The sequence below is a fragment of the Rhinatrema bivittatum genome, chromosome 9, assembly GCF_901001135.1.
Source record: "Rhinatrema bivittatum chromosome 9, aRhiBiv1.1, whole genome shotgun sequence".
Lineage (NCBI taxonomy): Eukaryota > Metazoa > Chordata > Amphibia > Gymnophiona > Rhinatrematidae > Rhinatrema > Rhinatrema bivittatum.
The window spans coordinates 41813993-41828181 of record NC_042623.1 but is presented as its reverse complement, the minus strand read 5'-3'; the positions used below and the strand labels follow the sequence as shown (position 1 = coordinate 41828181).

Below are 14189 nucleotides of genomic sequence, written 5' to 3'. Positions count from 1 at the left end.
AGTAGATTCCATTGATAAGGTCCAGCAGTGGACAAGGCTCGTTTCTGAATGGAGGTGTGACTAGTGGATTTATTAGGGGGAGCCTGAAGAGATCCTTTGTAAGCCGATCTGATTGGTCTTGTGGAAGCGTGGAGTTCGAGTGGTACTTTGAGTTGGAGTGTGGATTGATGATAGATGGTTTTGTGGATGATGGACAGGTTCTTGAACAATATCCTATATTTGATGGGTAACCAGTGTAAGTTTTTAAGGATTGGTGTGATGTGGTCTTTACGGCGAGAGTTTGTAAGGATCCTGGCTGCGGCATTTTAAAGCATCTGTAGTGGTTTGGTTGATGAAGACGGAAGGCCAAGAAGAAGCGCATTGCAATAGTCGATCTTTGAAAACAGCATGGCTTGTAGTACTGAACCGTAATCCTGAAAGCGTAGGAGGGGTCTTAAGTTGTTTTAGGACATGTAATTTATGGAAGCATTCCTTGGTGGTGGTGTTAATGAACTTTTTGAAGTTCATTCTGGTGTCAAGAGTCGTTCCTAGGTCTCTCACTTGGTTTACTAATGGTGAGAGTGGGTTGTTGTCATTGGGGGAGATGACTAGCAGTTCTGTTTTGGAAGTGTTAAGAACCAGATTGAGACTTGAGAGTAGACTATTGATGGAGCGAAGGCAGTTGTTCCAGAAGTGCAGGGTGCTGGAGGTGGGATCGGTGATAGGGATTAAAGATCTGCACATCGTCAGCGTATATGAAGTGAATTAGGTTTAGGCTTTCTAGGAGCTGGCAAAGGGGTAACAAATAGATATTAAACAGTGTGGGGGATAGCGAGGATCCCTGGGGTACGCCATGGTTGGAAGGTATGGGCTGGGATTCTTTATCGTTTATTCTCACCTTGTATTTCCTATTATTGAGGAAAGATTTGAACCATTTGAGTGCCGAGCCTGTGATGCCGATTTCTGTCAGATGGTTGATGAGGATGTATGTGTATGTATATATATACACATATATATATACATACACACACAAAATAAAATAAAAAATAATAATAAAAAAACCAAACACAAATCAACATAAGTCAGCAGTTGGTTGGGAGTAATAGCTCCTTTTCCCCAACATTTTCACTTACCTGTATATGTTCCTGATTTTCTCTGTTCATACTCAGATTGTTAAGTGCATTTAATGCCTTCACTTTCACTTCAGTGCTGGGATCAGAGAGCGTTTCTCCGATAACAGAAAGACCACCCAATTCACGAATAAGATCCTAAAATGTGTTGACATTTTTAAATTATTAAAGAAAAAAAAAAAGAGATCTTTAATCATTCATTTCCCTTGATACCGTAGATCAGAACTAATTTTTCGTTGCGAAGTCACTGCTGTGCGCTATATGCTCAGAAAGGTGCCACAAGTAGTTCTCGGCAGATAAAGACCACTTATCCCACCTGCATAAACCTTATTCAATCTCCAGTCATTTCCTCTCTTGCTTTTACCCTCTATCCCATGTATACTTGACTTCTGTTACTGGTTTGGTAACTGTCACCTCTGCTGCTAGGCAAATTTAGGGATCCGCCACCCTCAAAACAAATAATGTACTTCCTCTCAGCCTCCCAATTTCGTTTCAAAATCCCTTATCCATGAGTTTCTAATTATAATCTAAGGCAAAGAATTGTGGTAGCCATGTTAGTTCACTTGAATATGTTAAAATAAGGTCAAAAGTTGTAAGCAAGACCATTTTTTGTTGAAAACAGATGTATTGAGTTATTCTAGGGAAAATAATCATTTTTCTTTCAGTTGGAAGTGCCAATATTGTACTTTTTACATTACATAGGCCCCGCAGAGGGAAATGCTGAGTGGCACCCTCTGATGATCTCAGGCCGATTATCCTAATTAAGGAAGGGCTTCACCAGCATTACCTCACCTCAGCAATGGGTCTCCTGCCTTAGTAGTGCATGTTGCCTTCAAGTTCCTGGTTCCTGTATCCTGCATTTCTATCAATTAAGGCACAAAACCACCTACTTAACCTGTTCTGTACACAAATTTGTCAGTTTATCTATTTTCAACACACATTATTTGAAGCTACCAATAAAACAAAGACCATGTAGTAACTAAATCTACAATACAGTTGCTTATTTTTGCAGTACTTACTTGATTTACCGAGAAAGCAGCACTGTTACTCAACGTAATCAAGACTTGCTCTCGAACCGAACAGTATTCTGTGGTTTGAAGGAGCCGAATGAGCTTCTGGAGATGATGAGCTTGTAAATTACCAGATGCTGATTTTGAGTGATCATCTGTCAGCACAACAGCAGACAAGGTCAGATCTGATAACCAGTTTCTCTCTTCTTCTTTTGACATAAGTATTTTATGTAAATTTATGTTAAAACAAAATGGACAACCTCTTTGTATTTATATTTAAACCAAGATTTATAACCAATGAAAGCAAGCTATTCCTCCTAACAACCATTATTCTGGTGAAACATTTAAAACATATTTTGATTAGGCAGTCCCAAGTCCAACTACTTTTCCTGACTATGGCTCCAAATCTCCTAGGGGCCCCTCAACCTCCGAAAGGAATTTCTTGTCGTCTCCATATAGAAGAAAGTTGTACAACTGCTGTTATTCCACTTAGATACACAGAAATAAAGGACTACAAATAAATTCTAAATGCCGTTTGTTAGACCGCGGGATGGGTCCGGCCATATTGGGTGTGAGCAAGGTGGCTCGAAGAGCCTTCCCAGTAGCTGCTGAATGTAACAGTATCCCCCCTCCAAAATCCCCTCCTCAGCCTTCTGGGCTTGGCTTTCCTGGGAAATCTCCAGTGGAACTCGCAAACTAGCTGGGGCGCTTGGAGGTTGGCTCCCAAGAGTTCTCCTCTAGTCCACAGTTCTTTCATGAGATCTGATATTGCAAATGATATTAGACTCGTTGGGAATCCAAGATCTCCTGGACTTTGAATTGGGTATCCTTTTCTGTAGAGACTTCAATGACATGGAGAGGCGGTTGGCCCAGCCAAAGAACTGTAGATTTTAACTGAGATGTGTGGAAGACATCATGGATGAGCAGAAATGGATGTAATTTGAGTTTGTAGGCTACTAGACCAATTTGTCATTCAATGGGGAATGGACTCACGAATCATGGAGCAAATTTCAACAAAGGCATTTTCAACTGCAGGCTTTTAGCACTGAGCCAAACCAGGCTTCCCTGGCAAAGCTGAGGCGCTGGGCGAAGTTTCTTGTCTGTTTTTTTAAACCACTCTGGCGCTTGCTCTAGGAGGCAAGTGACTGAAATTGGAACAGGTCTTGGTATACGGTGATGACACCAGAACACTATATAGAAGGGCAATTAGCCAGTGCAACTGTTTACGTGATTATTATAGCAGAATTCGGCCCATGGGAGGAGGGATGCCCAGCTATCCTGCTGTTGGATCACAAAGGCTCGTAGAAAGGCCTTGAGACTATTTACTCACTCGATTTGCCCATTGCTGAGAGTGGTAAGCTGAAGTAAAATCTAAAGTAATTCCAAACTTCCTACACAAGCCTTTCCAGTGGCAGGCTGTGACCTGTCAGAGGATGTGAAGAGGGAGTCCGTGCATAAGGAAGATATATGTTGGTCAAAGAGTTTGGCCAGTTCAGGCACTGAAGGGAGGCCTGGAGGAGCATGAAATGCACCATCTTAGAAAATCTATCCACTACCACCCATATGGTGGTGTTGCCACTAGAGATGGGAAGGTCAGCGACAAAATCAGTGGCCAAGTGGGTCCAGAGTTCTTTGGGGGCTGGCAGCGGCTGCATCATCTATGGCTACCAGTATAGACAAAAAAAGATTAATTCTAATGTTTGGGTGATACCTGCATGACCTGCCAAGTGGTAGTCATAAGCCCACTGAGGAACCTTTTGTCATAGCCGTTGGGGGGAACCACGGTCTTCCCCGGAGAGACTGTGAATGCAGCAGCAATTACAATCTTTACAGGATCAATGATATGCTGTGGATGCTCTAGAGAACCCTCAATATCAAAACAGCATGAGAGGACATCGGCTTTTGACTTCTCGGCGAGACAGTACCGCAACTGGAAGTCAAACCAATTAAAAAACAACCATTCAGTCTTTGTGCTTGTGCTAGGTGTTGTAGGTCAGGGGTGTGCAAACAGGGGCCACAAAGAAGCCGCCAGGGGGCCGCCAGCAACATGAAGCTGGGATGAAAATGCAAGAGTGCCCGCCTCCGCTGTCTGGGGCCTAGTGGAATGGTGTACTGAAGGGGGAAGGTGCATGCAGCCACCGGTGGACCCAATCCCACAGGTGGCTGAGCAAAGGACACCCTTCCTGTTGTCTGTGGAGGCTTGTGGTATTAGAACTCATGAAAGTAGCACTATCTCTATGTTGATCTTGCGATGCATGAGATCAGCATGAAGAAAGTGCTAGCCCTGCCAATTTTTTTATATCATGGGGCCTGCACAGAAGAAGAAGCAGAACAGGCTTCAGTAGGCCCAGCGCAAACAGGTGTGCATAATGTGCATTTTGCACAGGGTGGCAGCAGCAGGAAAGGCCGTGGGGCTGCCAGCAGAGCTCAACTCGCTGGCGACCGAAAATGAGAAAAGTTTGGAGAAGCAGGCCACCAGCGGACTTCAACCCGCCAGCAGCCAAAAACAAGGAAAGACCATAGCGGTTTCCTCTTTTAACTGCACATATGTGCTCACAAGCTTTCCGGCTCCTGTCCCCCCCCCCCCTCCTTCACAAAAAGGCTGGTGGGGCCAAAGGAAAGAGTAGCCGATGGGGCCGTGGGACTTTGTATGCATCCGCTTTGAAGTGCCAAAAAGCAGAATATTAAAAAAAAAAAAAAAATCTAAATGTATGTTTGTGTCACAGCTTGAGTTCACTGTCAGAGCTTCAGTGCATCTTATGTATGAACTTGAGAAAGTTTGAGCTTGTGTTCCATGTGTATGTGTCTATGTGAGAGCTTTGTATCTTTCAGAGCCCGTGTTCAATGTGTGTGAGTGTGTGTGTGTGTATGTGTCTGTGTGACAGCTTGTGTGTGAGTGTGTGTGTGTGTGCGTGGTGCATGTGTGAGAGCCTATGTATCATATATAGGTTCTCATAGGCATGTTGAAGAGTGTCGCTGATAGTGCGGAGCCTTGGGGAACTCCAGTGTCAAGGTTTATTTTCTTTGAGAGGGTGTCATTAATTGACACCTGGTAGGTCCTTTGTGATAGATAGGATGAGAACCATTGTAGGGTTTTTTCTTTTACACAGATTTCGGATAGACGTTCAATCAGAATTGAATGGTTTACCGTGTCGAAGGCTGCTGATAGGTCTAGTAGGACTAGAAGGTAGCTGTGGCCGTTAAATTCTTTGAGCACGGTGTCGTTTAATGATAGGAGTAGTGATTCGGTGTTTAGTTGTTTCCTGAAGCCAAATTGCGTGGGAAGTAGGATGTTGTTCCTTTACAGGTGGTCAATGAGTTGGGAGTGGACGATTTTTTCAATAATTTTGGCAATGAATGGTAAGTTTGATATGGGTCGGTAGTTTAGTGGGTTTTCTGGATCAAGGTTGGTTTTTTTCAGTATGGGTTTGATAATTGCTGATTTTAAGCAGTCGGGGTAGTTTGCTTCTGTGAGGGATAGGTTCACGATGTCGGTTAATATTTTAGTTATTGATGCTCGATGGCTTTGATCGTCTGTATTGTAAAATATAAACAAACCCCACTCTGTACATGTCTATCAAATCTGCCATACCTCAGCAGCACTAACTCCAAGAAATGAAACAGCAATAGCCTTACCCATGAAAAAGCTAGTTCACCACCAGTGCAATATAATATTGAGAAAATACAACAAAGCTGATACAAACCTCTAGAAAAGTACCTCATCTCAGTCACATGCACATCACCTAGCCCTTTATGTATTAGGTGATTCATAAATCAATAAATTGTAAATGTACACACAGAACACAGACAGATCTGCCTTCACCAAATATAGAATAAAAGACCACAAATTACAAATGTGGAAACAAAACCTGGAATGGAAATCCCAAGACCACTTTCGGCATGCAGTGCAAAACTGGAGATTAAAAACAAAAATATTTCCTCCTACACTAAGCAAAGTTCAAAAAGAGAAGAAATGCATATTCTCAAAACTGACATAGTATGGCACCCACACCCGGTACCCATACCACTCCCCTCCATGCCCCCATCACAGCTCACTTCTCCCAACTACTCTATCATCCCTTCACATGCTCATATCCCTGGCCAACATTTGACCCCCCCCCCCCCCAGTCCTCTTTCCCATGCTCCCTCTCTCTCCCCTGTTCAACTCTATCTGCCCTTCCCTCTCAAGAATGCCTCTGACCATCTCTTTCCTACCCTTTCCTGCTCAGCATCCCCCCACTACCTGATCCCCCAACCAAGCAGCTCCACTTCCATCTCTCTTCCCTCCCTAGCAGCCCCCCAACCCCTGTCTCCACCTCTCCCTAGCCAGCAACCCTAACTGCCTTTCCCCCATCCCTGATTCCCTATCTTCCCACACCTTCCTGCCCAGTACATTTCCCCTTCCTCATGTCTCCCAGCAAGCTGAAAAGCCTTCAGTTCAATCCAGAATCTCCCTCCATCTTTATCAGCAGCAGATGAGGGCAAGAGGCATTGCGGAGAGGAAGATGAAGAGGCAGCAGATCTACAGAGTATTCACCTTTCTCCCTTATGCTCCTGCTTTCACATCCAGACCCCCATGGGGTGAAGAGAGCATCAGCAGTATCACTGCCAGTCTAGACAGAGAAAGATAAATTTGGTGTCCTGCTGGGACCATATGAACAGGAATTGGTGATATCCCTCTGATCTGGTGAAGGAGGAGGGAACAACCTCCCTCTGGCCAAGAAGAGAAGGGAGCAAGAGCAGCTTCCTATCAAACCCATTAAAAGAGAAGTCGGCCAACTTCTGCCCAAACTGATGAGGAAAGATCAATCTTCTTCTAGCTCTGCGACACACCTGTTGAGAACCACGGTTTTAAAGCACTACTTCGCTCTGATTACTTTATTTCTGTCTTACCGCGTTTGATATTTTATTAACAGTTTATGATATGTAATTGTTTCACATTGCTGTTATAGCCCGCTTTGAGCACTTCTGGAAAGCCAGATGAAAAGTGTTTTCGGCAGATTAAAAAAAAATTAAGAAATAAATACACCTAAAAGTGTCCGTGCACAGTGCTGAATTTTCTTGCAGTTGGATGGGTCAAGAAAGAGCGACCAAAATGTGGAGTTGGTGCGTGGCAGAACCCTCCAATCCCTCCATGCAACCCGCTTAGTCCTTTCAGTATCTGGGTGCCCTCCCCGTGATGCCAATGCTAACTCTGACGCTGTACCTGTGGGGGCCTTCTCGCCGCCGGAGGTCACACGGATCCCCGACACTTTCTCCAGTAAGCCGCTGGCGTTTCCCGATTGACAGCTGCGCTCCCCTGCCTGGGCTGCCTTTCCGGCGTTGGCGGCGGTTCCTTTCTCTTCTCCCGCGCGCCCATTGCCTTTTCCTTTATGGAAAAGCCACCGATAGGCCCAGTAACACGCTCCGGTGCCAAACAGCAGCCCCAGCGAACAGCTTAAGACTAGCCCGGGCCTAGAGTTTACCATCCCCGCTCCTCAAGTCCGAGCCGCTACAAAACCGGCCACGCTGGCCGATCGAAATTAAGCCCGAGTGTGTCCCCGCGCTGGCCTGTTCTGTTTCCCAGAGAGACCGTCTGAAAATAAAAACGACGGAACTCACATATTCGGTGAAATGGGAGAAATTAGGTTTTTCTTCATCGTTCGAAACATTTAGCGTTAATAAACAAAAAAAAAACCATGACCCACAACTGTGGGATTTGGGAAGCTGTTTTATATCATACGGACCCACCTTACTCCAGTAACTCTCTACCTCCGGGTGCGCTCATGGTCGGCCCCAGCGCTGTGTTTACTGCGGCCCGGGCCGGCGTTGCTAGGTGACCGAGCGTACCGATCCACGGCTGCAAGCAGGGACCCCCGGGGAGCGCGCGCCGGTTAACACGAATTCCGTCTTCTCGCCCTGCTAAATAATTCGCCTCTGTCGATTCGCCACGCGCCATGGCCTCTCTGCGCAATGCGGACGCGCAGCTGAGAAATTATTTCAAGAGGCACGCGCTACCGGAGATCTATGAGGTAAAAGAGAGCCTTCGTGTTACGAAAGGGGCAATGACGTCGATGCTATGACGTTCCACAGACGAATTCCCCTCCGACCCCCAAACTTTACTTAAACATTTCCGCCCTCTAAGGTTCACTCTTGGGCAGGATCACACTCACCAGACGCAGAAATATTTTTTTAAACTTTTTATTTAACCAAAAGCATACATAGATGTTCACCAACAGTAAAAAAAATTATTTGTGTTTAATAAACATGCACAGCTCCCCCCTCTTAAAATCACATAGTTTTTTACTTTATGTTAAACTTCAGTGGTAGAATTAAAAACATTTAAACTCTATAGTAATATGAAATGCAAAGCTGCCTTGGTTTATTCACCTAATATCAGTTATTTTAGGAATCACGATTTAATTAAATCCGTCATAGGAACCTGCCTAATAGCTTGGGTGGTAAATGCTGTGTACTGCCATGCAGGTCCCTGGTGCAATTCCTAGAATTGGTCTTTCATTTCCTAAGATCATAAGAAGTTGCCAAGTATCCTGTTTCCAACAATGGCCAATCCAGGTTACAAGTACCTGGCAAGTACTCAAACATTAAATAGATCCCATGTTACAACACACAGTGGCTATTCCCTAACCTGATTAAAAGCAGGACTTCTCCTCCAGAAACTTACCCAAAGCCTTTTTAAACCCAGCTACACTAACTGCCCTAACCATATCCTTCGGCAACAAATTCCAGAGTTTAATTGTGCTTTGAGTGAAAAAGAATTTTCTTCGATTTGTTTTAAAAGTGCTTCTTCTTAACTTCATGGAGTGCCCTCTAGTCCTTCCCTGCATTAGCTGATCCTGGGAATGCTCACAGCCCCTGGGGGGAGCCCTTGTTTAAGAGTGACACCTAGTAGCTGGATTCAGGGTTTATGGTAGCAGAGTACCAGAAGCAGCTCTGTTACATGGTCCCTGGTCTTGGATCCTCACTGCGGTGCCTGAACTGAACATAAATTGGGAGGGGAAAAAAACCCCAGGTAGTTGTGAATGAAGACTCATATTGACAAAACCCAGGCCTAGTTGCTGGAGGAAATTACTCCATCCTCTACATGGTAATATTTTTCACTAGGTGCAGCATCTAGGAAATGCTCAGATTTGTTCAAAAAATCCCCACAGTCCACACCAAAAATTGTGTTCCAAAACAAAGTTTACTAAAAAAAAATTGAAAGTAGTCTGTCCAATTATAAAAAAAAAAAAATCACTGCATATAGTTCTTCACACGGAGAGCACTGTTAACCCGCGATTGGACGCGTGTTTTCAACGCGCTAGGGGTAATAGCGTGTCGAAAACGCGCATCCAATCGCGGGTTAACAGTGCGCTCTGTGTGAAGAACTATATGCACTGATTTTTTTTTTTTTTATAATTGGACAGACTACTTTCAATTTCAGGGGGGTTGGACGCGCGTTTTCAACGCGCTATTACCCCTTACCCCTGAACCTAATAGTGCCCGCAACATGCAAATGCATGTTGATGGCCCTATTAGGTATTCCTGTGCGATTCAGTAAGTAAAATGTGCAGCCAAGCTGCACATTTTACTTTAAGAAATTAGTGCCTACCCAAAGGTAGGCGTTAATTTCTGCCTGCGCCGGGGAAGTGCACAGAAAAGCAGTAAAAACTGCTTTTCTGTGCACCCTCCGACTTAATATCATGGCGATATTAAGTTGGAGGTCCCGAAGAGTAAAAAAAGAAAAAAAAAATTTGAAATCAGTTCGCGGATTGAAAACCGGACGCTCAATTTTGCTGGCGTCGGTTCTCAAGCCCACTGACAGCCACGGGTTCAGAAACCGGATGCCGGCAAAATTGAGCGTCGGCTGTCAAACCCGCTGACAGCAGGCGCTCCTGTCCGAAAAGAGGCGCTAGGGACGCGCTAGTGTCCCTAGCGCCTCTTTTTACTGCCGGCCCTAATTTAAATAAATTAAATTACTGTATTGCGCGCACAGGACACTCTCCTGTGCGTGCGCCGAGAGAGCGGGCATTCGCCCGCTCTCCCGCAATTTTTACTGTATCGGCCCGACAGTCCTTTAACCAGATCACATTCTCAAAATACAATTCCTCATGCACCTTGAGTTTTCACATAAAAACAGATCTTCCTTTGATGCCAGAAAATGGCAGAAATCAGGAAATCCTCTTTCAGTGTACAGTAGACAAATACCTGGTGGTGGTGCTCTCAGTCCTCCCAGTAAATCTCCTTTTCCTTTTTTATGTTGGGAAAAGAAACTTCTAAGAGTCCTTTGCCTGGAAACCACCCAGGTGAAAGTTAAGACAGACTTTCCAACTGGTCAGGAGACCAGGCCACACACCTATCCAGAAGCTCAAAGAGCAAGCAGCCCCCTTGCTTCCTTTCTCCAGCTCCCTCATCAATGACCCCCCCCCTCCTCCTCCCTCCACCCCATTCCCTCAGTGACTCAATTACCATTTATACCACCAGACCCTTTTTGGATGTACCCAGTTGTCACTCCTAAGCAGTGCTTTTTTTTTTTACTAAAAAGAAAGGTGTCGATACTGAGATGCAGGGCTATCCTTGAGGATGGAGAGGAAATCGGGGCAACCACCTAGTGCCTCCTCTCCTCGCCAGATGTAGCCCTGCTTCCTCAATTGGCTGCAGGGTCCAGTCAAGCAGGATCCCTTTCCCTTTTTCTCTCCTGTTGGCAGGAGGCATAAGCAAGCATTGGTCTCATCTGTTAGTGCCTCCTCTGCATTGCATGGGGAAAAACATCCGTGGGGGAAGGAGATTAAAAAAGAGAGAGAGGTACTACAGATTTAGATTTGGGAAATTTTATTGTCATGACAAAATTTGTATTTGTCTTGTCAAAGTAGTAAAGAACATAGTTAACAGGAGAAGAAAAAATACAGAGCACTGCTAATAACAGCAATTAAAATTACAGGGTACAGAATGACTAATGGGATGGACAATTACCAGATTCTGATGCTATTCTGTGTTATTTCCAGCCACAGCATATCGGTTTCAGATTGAGGGGAAATCCTAACCCCTCATCTGTATTTACAATACATTTTTAATTGCATACCCAAATAAATATCCATTATCTGGTAAAAAAAAAAAAAAAAAAGACTATTTCCTGCACTCAACAATGGAATGAATTAGCAGAAAGATTTCAGCAGAGTGGTAGCTCATCAAAAAGGAATCCTCTCTCCCCTCCCCATCATCTAGTAGAGGGCAACAAGAAATTTAAGTGGGGGAGAGTGAAACTCTCTCCCAGGACTGGGCAAGGGGAGCTGAAGAGATAGCATGCTACCACTGAAATGAATTGCAATAGGAAGAGGCAGTGCGTCAAATGAGCTGTTGGCCTGGGACGATCACAAAAGGCTGAAAAGGTGATAGGGCCCCTACCATGAAGGTGGTCAAACCTCTATTGTAGAGGTATGAGTCGGTTTGGAGATTTTCATGTGACAATCCCTGCTTAATTAAAATCAGATAATACTTCACAAATAAATAATGGCAAAGTCCCACATAGCAGACCTTTGACTAAAAGAGGAATTTGTGTTGGGAATGTATCAAAGGACGGGCTTATTAAACAGGTGGATTCTCACCCTGAATGTCAATGGATGGTCAGAAACCCTGGGCAAGACCAGGTAGAATGAGAAAGCTTGTCCTAGTATTCCATTGCTTGCCTGGGTCTTGGTCTTGTGGCCGAGGGGAGGATTTCTTTTTGACTTGGTGAAAAGCCGATTTGTAGGCTGTAGATTGAGCCAAGCTAGAATCACTGGACCATGGGGTACATCAAGAATGTAGTGAAGCTTTAAACCCTGGCAAGTGAATCCCTTCCCCCTGCCTGTAAGAGTTTGGCAGTACAGGGGTAGAGGCTTGGTCTAGGAAGAAGACCCATTAGCAGATTGACTGCAGTGACTGATCCCCCAACAGGCCAATACAGTAAAAGTCGCGGGAGAGCGGGCGAGCACACAGGCCACTCTCCTGTGCGCACGATTCAGTAAAAAAAAATATTCAAATTAGGGCCCGCGGTAAAAAGAGGTGCTAGGGACACTAGCGCGTCCCTAACGCCTCTTTTTTGACAGGAGCGGTGGCTGTCAGCGAGTTTGACAGCCGACACTCAATTTTGCCGGCGTTGGTTCTCAAACCCGCTGACAGCCATGAGTTCGGAAACTGGATGTCCGGTTTTCAAGCTGCGGGCCGATTTTAAATTTTTTATTTTTAATTATTTTTAACTTTTGGGACCTCCGACTTAATATCGCCATGATATTAAGTCAGAGGGTGTACACTTTCCCGGTGCCGAGAGAAATTAACGCCTACCTTTGGGTAGGCGCTGATTTCTGAAAGTAAAATGTGTGGCTTGGCTGCACATTTTACTTACTGAATCTGGCGGGAATCTAGCGGGAATAACTAATAGGGCCATCAACATGCATTTACATGTTGCGGGTGCTAATAGTTTCGGGGGGGTTGGACGGCGTTTTCGACGCGCTATTACCCCTTACTGAATAAGGGGTAAAGCTAGCGCATCAAAAATGCGCGTCCAAACACAGGTTAACAGTGTGCTCCGCCGGAGCGCACTGTACTGTATCGGCCTGCAAGTGCGGACTTCATGGGGCTGATTTGGAGGTGGAGTTTGATTCCCCAGGAGGTTGTGGACCCATATGCAGAGCAGAGGTGGAGCAGAGGAGATGTCTGATTGCAATGGATCCTCCCTCTGTGAGTGGCAAGACCCACCGGCCCAGTTGTATTTTTTCACATGGGTGAGACTTGAGGTACAGAAGAAAGGGAAAACAAGGGGAGGGGGCAGGGGAAGGAAACTGTATTGGATCAAAGGGAACTCAAGAGGTTCCTTTTTTTCTATAACGTGATACCTTTGTGGGGACTATTCGATATGTGGTAGAAATCTATATAGTCGTGTAGTCTAAAATAAACTTGCACAAACATGTAAATACTACCATTTCTGTTTGCATTCCCTTCTTTTTTTTTGGAGGGCTTCCTGGGGTGAAGGGAGAGAAATCACGTCTTCTTTCCCAGGTGCAGGCACTAGATGCCCAAGCACCCAAGGGTTGAGGGGCTCCTGCCAGGTTGGTCCTGGACCCAGGAACGCCCCTGCAAGGTAATTGGGCACGGGGGTGATACCCTTTCTGCAGCCTCTCCCATAGGCTGCCGTTGTGCAAACCTAAAAGCAGTGACTGAACTGTGTCATTACTGGCACTGAGGAAGAATCCTATCCGTGACAGTAAAATATCAGCTAGATGGCAGTCTTAGCCAAACGTAAGGATATCTGACCCTGGTCAAAGACATTGCTGGCCATGATACTGCCCCTGGCCAGAATACTGTGCCCTGAATCTATAGTGGGATCAGATAATGGTGGGCCTGAAAGGCTAGGATACCACTGTTAATAGGTCACACAGGATTTTAAAGACAACAAAGCTTGATTCAAAATAATGGCTCTTTTCTTCCATCGTTTGTGCTCTCAAATAGTGCGCGTTCAGTAGAATCACATGGGAGTTTCAGTCTGATCCCCAGTAAAGCTGTGGTTGCGGGCATTTCTTTGCAGATAATTTGTTCTGTGCTGCTGTTTCCTGATGGATTGGTGGGACAAGCGGCGCTCTGTTTAGTCTGTAGCTATGAGGCTGTCACTGTGAGAAAACAGAATAATAGTAGTTTCCATAGTAGTGGTCATTTCATTTACGAAGATCTCCTAGGTTTTTCTTATCAGATAAGGTACACTGTATCTTGCAGACGATGAGATTGTGGCAACATTGGTTTTTTTTATTTACAGTAACTGTAATGCCCGAAAACTGCAATGACACAGGCCCTAGTCAGACCATGCCCATGTGCTTATTCCTCTGCCCTGCAACTTGTGGCTGTAGTCAGATATTAACATTATTATAAACAGGGTCATTGGAAACATTTGTGCAAAGGGGGAGGGCAATTTACAAAAGCCATTTAGCCCTATAAATGGCTACTGACACAGGTAAAAAGCCTATTTAAAGATTACCCACCCTGTGTGTAAGTAAAATGTCCTCGCCTAGTTCCACAACCCATGTACTGTTATCTGCATGGTGGGGAGGCGTTCCCAGGC

At 45.0% G+C, this 14189-nt stretch overlaps 2 protein-coding genes across 4 annotated transcripts in view; one reads left to right on the top strand and one right to left on the bottom strand.

The window, feature by feature from the left end:
- ARMC10 (armadillo repeat containing 10) overlaps positions 1-7652 on the bottom strand; it is a 40474-nt gene extending 32822 nt beyond the window's left edge. Inside the window, exons 1-3 of one of the 2 annotated variants that reach the window (XM_029617151.1) lie at positions 7326-7652; positions 2129-2274; positions 1113-1247 (exon numbers count right to left, since the gene is read on the bottom strand). In XM_029617151.1, the coding sequence (XP_029473011.1) occupies positions 1113-1247; positions 2129-2274; positions 7326-7587 (543 nt within the window). In that variant the 5' untranslated portion in view covers positions 7588-7652. The remainder of the gene's footprint in view (positions 1-1112; positions 1248-2128; positions 2275-7325) is intronic. The other variant, XM_029617150.1, reaches the window with a different exon arrangement.
- Positions 7653-7946: 294 nt separating this feature from the next.
- FBXL13 (F-box and leucine rich repeat protein 13) overlaps positions 7947-14189 on the top strand; it is a 310049-nt gene continuing 303806 nt past the window's right edge. For both annotated transcript variants that reach the window (XM_029617147.1, XM_029617148.1), the window contains exon 1: positions 7947-8130. In XM_029617147.1, coding sequence (XP_029473007.1) covers positions 8056-8130 — 75 coding nt within the window. In that variant the 5' untranslated portion in view covers positions 7947-8055. The remainder of the gene's footprint in view (positions 8131-14189) is intronic.